The sequence below is a fragment of the Macaca mulatta genome, chromosome 8 (genome assembly GCF_049350105.2).
Source record: "Macaca mulatta isolate MMU2019108-1 chromosome 8, T2T-MMU8v2.0, whole genome shotgun sequence".
Classification (NCBI taxonomy): domain Eukaryota; kingdom Metazoa; phylum Chordata; class Mammalia; order Primates; family Cercopithecidae; genus Macaca; species Macaca mulatta.
The window spans coordinates 124,731,881-124,740,710 of NC_133413.1; the positions used below are offsets into that span (position 1 = coordinate 124,731,881).

At 44.0% G+C, this 8,830-nt stretch overlaps 1 protein-coding gene and 1 pseudogene across 2 annotated transcripts; both read right to left on the reverse strand.

Moving 5' to 3' along the window:
* Window positions 1–794: 794 nt before the first annotated feature.
* LOC144330625 (uncharacterized) lies at window positions 795–5,699 on the reverse strand. The gene is made up of 4 exons (XM_077942860.1): window positions 5,556–5,699; window positions 3,641–5,051; window positions 2,853–2,986; window positions 795–2,564 (listed from the first exon to the last, which is right to left on the reverse strand). Exon 2 carries the CDS (start codon window positions 5,034–5,036, stop codon window positions 4,566–4,568), a length of 471 nt encoding a protein of 156 aa, XP_077798986.1. The 5' UTR covers window positions 5,037–5,051; window positions 5,556–5,699; the 3' UTR covers window positions 795–2,564; window positions 2,853–2,986; window positions 3,641–4,565.
* LOC717664 (B-cell CLL/lymphoma 7 protein family member C pseudogene) lies at window positions 2,993–3,908 on the reverse strand (annotated as a pseudogene). The gene has a single exon (XR_013396950.1). The product of XR_013396950.1 is annotated as a B-cell CLL/lymphoma 7 protein family member C pseudogene (transcript).
* Window positions 5,700–8,830: the final 3,131 nt, after the last annotated feature.

Sequence of the window (8,830 nt, forward strand, 5' to 3'; positions counted from 1 at the left end):
AAGAATGTATGTTCAGAAGAGAAAGGGACAACGGGGAATGAAGAAGACAATGAATTGTAATTATTCTCCGGAAAAAGAGAAATAAGTCTGTAATTCAGGGTGAAATGTCAAAATAAAAAAAAAAAATTCCCCACTAATGTAGAACTAATGGAAACAGACATATATGTAAACAGACAAGTTATTAGAGTGTGATATATAGAATAAAAGAGAACTATAGCCACAGCTCTTATGTAACCTTACAGTTGGAAGCCTCGATCATGAAACAACTAATTAGTCTGTAATAAACAGTACTTACAAACTTGTGCAGAAGACATGACTTGATATTTTGAAGAATGAAAATTAAATTTTGGATATTTTCATAAAATACTCATATTTTCCTTTTGAATAAAATTGGAGAATGACTTTTATTATCTTTATAAGCTGAAGATTTCCATCAGATCTTTCCACTAAATCCATATGCTTGAGTAAAGGCAGCCATATTGCTTACCTTGTAATTCTGCAAAAGTAGCCCCTAAGAAAATGTATTGGAACAGTTACCAGTTGTACCTTTTTGGCAAAAGAATTGATTTAATTCTCTGCTTTAATTTGTAGTTCAATACAAAAGTCATTCCAAAAGGCAATTCATCTTAGCTTTCAAAACCAGATCGTTGGAAACATCTTGTTTAGACAAAGCAAATGTCAGAGCAAATAGAAATTAACAAATTGAAAGCAAAATTATTTCTTTGCTTGTGTTGGAACCGAACTGTCGATTCCTTCCTGGGCAGGGGTCGCCGCGAAGGATCACCGACACGAGATTCACAGCAGAGAGTTATTTATTACTAGCGCGCTAGGGTCCCAAGTTCTAAGTTGGCCCTGGGACCCCGACTGCTTGTTACAGGCTGTTTATATAGGCAAATACAAGTTCAAACACAGCTTAGGGCGCGAAATTCAAACAAAGCTTTAGGCGCGTGGTAATTGGGTCTGTCTATGGCCTGAGCAAGTTGTCTTATGCTAATTGGTTAGAGCAGGACCTTATGAGGTTTTTTCTTGGAGTTGCTGATTCCTGGAACTTCGAGGCAGGGTGGGACCCCCGGAATTGGCAGGGTGGGACCCCATGAGGTTGTTTCCCGGAATTGGCAGGGTGGGACCCTATCAGGGTGGGACCTTATTGAGGCAGGGTGGGACCCTATCCAGAGCCACCTGGTGTTAATTTTTTCTATATGAGGCCTATTTTCTAAATTTTATGAGGCCTAGTTTCATTCCCTCCTCTTTTTGTGTCAGAGGCTCAATCTTGAGCCTCTTTTTTAGTCCTGAGGGTCTGGTATAGTTGGGTCAGAACCATAGCATGTAATCTATTTTTAATAAGGGTGAGTAAGTGGTTGAGTATGCATGGCCTGAAAGTCAGGATGAGCGTGAGCAGGATGAGGGGTCTTAAGATGGTGGAGATTAGGGTGCTAAGCCAAGGGGATTGGTTGTACTAATTTTTAAACTAACTTTGTTGAGATTTTTTCTCTTTTAGTTTTGCCATAGAATCTTTAACTATTTTTGAATGATCTGCATAAAAACAATATTGCTCTTTTAGGGCTGCACAGAGCCCGCCCTTTTTTAGAAAGACAATTTCTAGTCCTTGTCGGTTTTGTAATATAATTTCAGACAGAGAAGTCAAGGACTTTTCAAGTTTTGTGATAGATTGTTCTATGGCTTTAAGGTTTTTATCTATGGCTACTTTAAGTTGTTGCAGATGATGGTTACTATGCACTAGGGCTGCTGTCCTGGTCTTAACTCCAGCCGCTACCTTAATTTTTAACATGTCGGCGAGGGTGAGGGAGATTAAGGGCGGGGAAGTGCTTTGAGGAGTTTTTAGTTGGGGCTTCTCCGATATGGAAACCGGGGGCTTCTTAGCTTCTAATAAAACCTGGTCTGGTCTTATTGCAACAGGGGCAGTGTCTGGATTGACTAATAGTCTGATTTGGAGGGGAATTTTAGGCGGGTTGTGCTGGTATAAATAGAGACTTTATATTAATTTTGTTGTTATCTATCTGTTATTTTTTAGGTTGAAATAGAGGTCTGGAAATCAAGTCTTTATAGGAGCATTTTCGGAGGTCTTATTTAAGACCTCTTGATTATTAAAATTAATTATCTGTCAGGTCAGGCTAAATGGCCGGTGGGGGTTAGCGTCAAAAACTACACTAGAGACGGCGCAGGGAAGAAGGGTAAACAATAAGTAAGGAGTTAGATACGAGAGAGTCTTATCTTGAGTGGGTCCGCGGAGCGTTGGAGTTTTCACGTCTTAAGTGGTGTTGATCCGGACGTCTCTGGAGCAGCCTTGGCGTGGGATGCGTGGATCTAAGTGGAGATTCCGTCAACCTTTATGGCTGGAAGGGGTGACTGGTCAGGAGAACAATGTAGGGTTCTTTCCACCGAGGCTCTAGTCCTTGAGTGCGATGCCGTCTAACGTAGACAGAGTTTCCCACCTGGAAGGGGTGACTGGTCTGTGGATGTCTGGGTTTGTACAGTTCTGCCAAGGGGGCCCAGATTTGGGCCTGTACTGCTTGGAGTCCTTTTAGCCGGGCCTGTAGGTCAGTCTTAGGATCGGAGGGGGAGAAGGAATTAAGCAAGGTTGACAAAGGGGGAGGTCCTCCGTAGAGGATTTCATATGGAGTGAGCCTAAAACGGTTAGGTGTATTCCGGGCCTTTAACAGAGCTAAGGATAGGAGGCGTCTCCAATCTTTTAAACCAGTCTCTAAGGTCAATTTAATAAGGGTCTCTTTTATTGTTTTATTTATTCTTTTTACCTGTCCTGAGCTCTGGGGTCTATAGGTACACTGTAATTTCCAATTAATCCCCAATATCCTGGCGAGCCCCTGACTTACCTGAGAAACGAAGGCTGGCCCGTTATCTGACCCAATTACCTTGGGAAGTCCGAATCTAGGAAAGATTTTTTTTAAAATTTTCTTGGCTACTATGTGTGCCGTTTCTTGCCGGGTGGGGTAGGCTTCTACCCATCCTGAAAAGGTATCTACAAATACCAGTAAGTACTTATATCCAGCATAGTGAGGTTTTACTTCAGTGAAGTCTATTTCCTAATAGACTCCTGGGCGGTTATCACGAGTTCGTTTCCTTTCTGGCACTCGGGTAGCCCCAGCGTTTACCTGCTGACAGACCTTACAGGCAGATGTCACTTGTTCTACGAGGGTACTTGTCTTTGGGATTAGAAAGTCAGTTTTTTTTTTTAATCAGTAATTTTAGCTTTCAATTATTTAAGTGTGTCCAGGCATGCATCTGCTGGATCATTGCCAGGGCCTCCTTGGTCAGCATTGGGGGTTCGTCAGTGCTGCCAGCAGTTATGCCCCCGGGATTTTTTTCTTGGCCCAGCCGTGGGGGCTGAGCCTCTTTAGGGACCCCTTCTGGGGGTCCGGCAGGTGACACAGGGCGGCTGGGCTGGGGGCTGCCCTCAGGACTGGGCTCTGTGCCTTTTTGCAGGGAACTTTCCGAATGGAAACTCTGGTTGCTGTTCTCATCATTGAGATCCAGCAGGATGAGAGGGCCACCCCCTCGGGGACTGGCGCCCCTGCCCCGACGTTCCCGGCCACGGGATCTCTTTGCCCCGCCACCTGCCCGCCTTCGTTCCTCCTCCTGGGGGTCCACCACTGGCACTTACTTGAAGATACGAAGGGAAGTGTCGCCTACAGTCACTCATTGCTTCTTCCTTTTTTGGACCTTCTTGATGGTCGCCATTACCTTCTTGATGTTATCTTCGGCCCGGCTCCGGGTCTCGGCCCGTACGGTCCGGCCGGCCATGCTGGCGTGGCTGGGGCCGGAGCCGAGCCTGCGGCGGGGCCGCCTCCCGTCTGGCGGGCTCAGGCTTGGCGCCAGGCCCGGGCGCCGCGCTCTCGGCCTGCCGTTCCTCCGGGAGTTGGCCGCGCCCTCTTTTGTCCTTAACGCCTCCGCGAGTCCCCTGTTCTTTGCAGTAGGCACACTGGTCTTTTTCCACTTTTGGCCGTCTCCGCTTCTTTCCCTCTCTCCCTGGTCCTTTCTTTCTCACAACTGCTGCCAGGATTTTTGTTAAATGCTTATCCTTTACTCGGTTTTTACGATCCTCTCGCTCTATCTGTTCCTTCGCTAACCTGGCTTCCCTTTCCTTAGGGGTTTCTTTCTTATCTTGGCCAAATTTGTGGGGCGTTTTTTTGCCCCTTTGAGACCCGCCAACAGAGCCTGGCGATAGATTTGGAGACTCTCCCTACCTGGTGCCGTTTCATAGTCCTAGTCCGGGCGGGTGAGGGGAAATCCCTCGTCTATTTTATTGGGAAGTTGGGTTGGGAGGCCTCCTGGTCCTGGCACATTTTTCCGGGCCTCCAAGAGGACTTGCTGCCTTTTTCAGTGGTTAAGAGGACCTGCAGGAGTTGCTGGCAATTATCCTAGGTGGGCTGGTGGGTGAGGAGAATGGATTCTATTAACGAGGTTAGGGCCTGAGAGTCTTGGGAAAAGGAAGGGTTATGGGTCTTCCAGTTATAGAGGTCAGAGGCAGAGAAGGGCCAGTACTGGACTGTGTGACTGACAGTACGGAGGGGAAAAAGGGAGGATCGCTAAGTGGAAGGGCCTTCTGGGTCCTCAGTCCGCCGCAAGCGGAGACGAGGAGGTGTCGGCGGCGGCGTCCGAGGGGTGAGTTTGGGCGGGGCTGGAGGAGGAGACGGGGTGGAGGGAGGGGCCGAGGGAGAAGTTGGAGAAAGGGTAGGGGTCGAGGCGGTAGAGGAAAGAGCTGGGGACAAGACAGGGGGCAAGGGTGAAGCGTAAGGTGGAGGTCCCCGAAGGGGGTTTTGAGGTGGAGGAGGCAGGGGTTCGAGAAGGAGGAGGTCCCTCTGGGGTTTATCTGGGAGGACTGGCTTATGCGGGTCCGGATTCTGATTCTTTGGGGCTTCTAAGGCAAGGAGGGTAGATTGGGATGGGGAAGGGGAATGGAGGAAGGGTTTCACCCAAGAGGGAGGGTTTCGGACCAGATCCTCCCAAGTAATTATGTAGGCCACCTGGTCTGGGTGTCCGTGTGGCCCAGGATCCATCACTGTTGCTTTAACCTGTAAGATAATTGGGAGGTTAAATGTTTCTTCCCGGGGCCACCCAACATGGAGGGTAGGCCACTTGGACGAGCAGAATTTTCGCCATCGTCCCTTACGGAATTCTATGGAGAGGTTGTGGGCTCGAGCCCGAACGTCAGGGAAGTGAGTCAGGGTCAGAGACAAAGGAGTCGTCAACGTCTGTCTTATTTCGTCCACGTATAACAAACAAGGACAAAACAAAAGTAACAAAAACAAAGACCAGACAAGTAAGGAGAAGCCGCGCGGCCAGAGAGTAGCGCCACAAGATTACAAAATATTCAGACGGCAGGGGCGGCCTGCCTACAGATTTGAGGAGGCTGACCGAGTCATTAGCCTTCTCCCAGACTACCGCCAGGGCGTCCCCCAGGGCGAAAAGTGGGAAGGTGCGGGACACGTCTGTCCCCCTTCCCCACTTAATTCAGAAGGAGTACTCTCCAGAGTTCAGAGTTAGCCGGCAAGACAGACAGAACAAAACAAAGGTACCTGGTAGGTCCGTTCAGTCAGCAGTCCGTGGCCCGGGCCAGATAGGTCTCCGCCGGATGGGTCGGGGGTCCTCGGACGACCCCACTTCCCGGCCCATGCACCAAATGTTGGAACCGAACTGTCGATTCCTTCCTGGGCAGGGGTCGCCGCGAAGGATCACCGACACGAGATTCACAGCAGAGAGTTATTTATTACTAGCGCGCTAGGGTCCCAAGTTCTAAGTTGGCCCTGGGACCCCGACTGCTTGTTACAGGCTGTTTATATAGGCAAATACAAGTTCAAACACAGCTTAGGGCGCGAAATTCAAACAAAGCTTTAGGCGCGTGGTAATTGGGTCTGTCTATGGCCTGAGCAAGTTGTCTTATGCTAATTGGTTAGAGCAGGACCTTATGAGGTTTTTTCTTGGAGTTGCTGATTCCTGGAACTTCGAGGCAGGGTGGGACCCCCAGAATTGGCAGGGTGGGACCCCATGAGGTTGTTTCCCGGAATTGGCAGGGTGGGACCCTATCAGGGTGGGACCTTATTGAGGCAGGGTGGGACCCTATCCAGAGCCACCTGGTGTTAATTTTTTCTATATGAGGCCTATTTTCTAAATTTTATGAGGCCTAGTTTCAGCTTGCAGGTAAAACGGACCCATTACTCGTCCAAATAGCTGCGCATTAATCAAATGATAATAAGGCATTCATGTGTGCCCAACTTTCTAGCCTTCTATAAATGTCTTAGATGTGAGCTAAATAATTTTGGCCTTTGATAAAATATTTTTACTGCCAAAAAAGCTAATTGTTGTTTCATATTTGGTTTACATAGTTATTAGTAAAATAATAACTGTGGCTTATCTCAAATGTATTTATATTTCAAATCTTTCGGAAGTTAGCCAGTTAAAATTGAAATTTTTAGTCATAAAAAAAGTTTGAACTTACTCCACTGTTATTTAGTTTATGTGTGTTTTATTGTTTCTTGCACTTTGTTATTTCGTACTAGGCCTTTTAAAGAAACTTTTTCAAGACAGTAAGCAATAAGAAGTCTACTTTTCAATATACTGAGCAGTGAATTGTAAAATATATCATAAAAAGAGCATATAAAAAATATATGTGCTTTAAAAACAATAATAAAACAAAAATGATACAAAATATCCACACTCCGGGACAATACATAAAATATTAATTTATGCTCAAAACCCTCCATGTGCCTTTCCCAATAACACTCTTTCCTCCTTGCTCAGGAGTAACCATGATTCTGAATTTATATTAATATCTTTCTGTTTCTACATAGGTTTAAAACCACGTATGTATGTTTTATCAGTAAGGTCGCAATCAGGGAAGGAAAACCACTATACGCAAAGAAATATAAAATTTATAACAGGAAACTGGAACTTACATAATTGTGAGATTAGGTGGGGAAGGAGAGGTCCGAAACGATCAGAAAAATACCACTAACCATTCCTGGCTTCATTAACACATTAGTGTTTGCAGGAAGTGAGGCATGTTCAGCACTGGAATGGAAGCACAATGCCTGTGTAAACAGTCAAGGGAAGATTATCAGCTCTGTGGGTTTGCAGCCAATGTATAGGTGGGACTGGTTTTGCTATCACACAGGGGCGTTGACAGTCAATAAAGAAAGCCAGAACCTCTGCTTCTGTTCCACACTGCCTTCACCCAGGATGTCCTTTACAATTAATGGCTTCTGCTGCCTTTTAAATCTCATGAAAAGTTCTGTTGGGTCTCACCTTTACCCAAAACAACACCAAGAAGGCATATGTGGAAAATATCGGAAACACATATGTGTTATCAAACAACATATTGTACCGTTTTGTCTGTTTCTAAACTTTAAATAAATGAAGCTATACAGAATGATTTCTGTGATTCACTTCTGTTGTTCACAATTGTATTGGAGGTTCACTCATGTTTTTATTGTGTATTCTATTTTTCTATTTTTTTAATATGCCACAAAACTTCCTTCTTTTTTTTTTTTCTTTGAGACAAAGTTTTGCCCTTGTTGTCCAGGCTGGAGTGCAGTGGCATGATCTCAGCTCACTGTAACCTCCGCCTCCCAGGTTCAAGTGATTCTCCTGCCTCAGTCTCCCAAGTAGCTGGGATTACAGGAAAACTTTCTGTTTTTATTGGTCATTCTGAACAATGTTACTATAGACATGTATGTACACTTTTCTTGGTGCACACATGCAAGAAATCAGAGGAAATGATAAATCATAAGGTAGTCACATATTGAGCTTCACTAAGAAACAGTAACCTGATTGTCAAAATAATTATATGAATCTACACATCGCTTGCAGTGGATAAGAGTTCTATTTGCTCTAAATTCATCCTCTGACAATTAATATAGACCTAGTCTTAATTACCGCCTACCTCGTGATTATGAAATGATATTTTAATTGATACTGTTTCATTTTCTAATGACTACTAAAGGTTTTACAACATCACATATATTAATGGATTCTTAATGTTTCCACCTTTCTTAAATCTCTATTTACATATTTACTTACGTTTGTCTACTAGTCAAATATACCTATTTGTTCAATTTTAATATTAGTATTCTACTTGATTTGTAGAATATATTTATATATTTTTCATTTTATTTATTTTCTTTATATATGTGTGTAGTTTAGGTTTATGCTGTTCTTAAGTTTATTGAAGACTTCCGTCAGACATCTAATCTCAATTATTTATTGGGGTAATATTTAAGTTAACTATAAATATAAAGATAGTTTACATACATAGTTTTTAATTTTTGTTTCTACTAATTTATACCGTGAGGTCATAAACTTCATTTTCTAAATTGCCTTACACAGTTTTTGCTCAGTTTTATTTTAGTTTTGCTTTTTCATTGTATTTCTTCTTATGTCTATTTCTAGGAATATGCCCATTTCATCTAAACATTAAACATTGTTGCCATAAACATGCTTATCATATTTGTTATTATTAGTATTTGTATACCATTGCATTGCTAACATCATTTGTATTTCCTGTCATTTTTCTTTTTCTGTTTTTTTTTTAATTTTTTAATTTTTTAATTTTTTTATTTTTGTTTTGAGATGGAATCTCACTCTGTCAACCAGACTGGAGTGAAATGGCGCAATCTCGGCTCACTGCAAGCTCTGCTTCCTGGGTCAAGCTGTTATCCTGCCTCAGCTTCTGGAGTAGCTGGGATTACAGGTGCCCGCTACCACGCCAGGCTAATTTTTGTATTTTTAGTAGACATGGGGTTTCACCATGTTAGCCAGGCTGGTGTTGAACTCCTGACATCAGGTGGTCCACCTG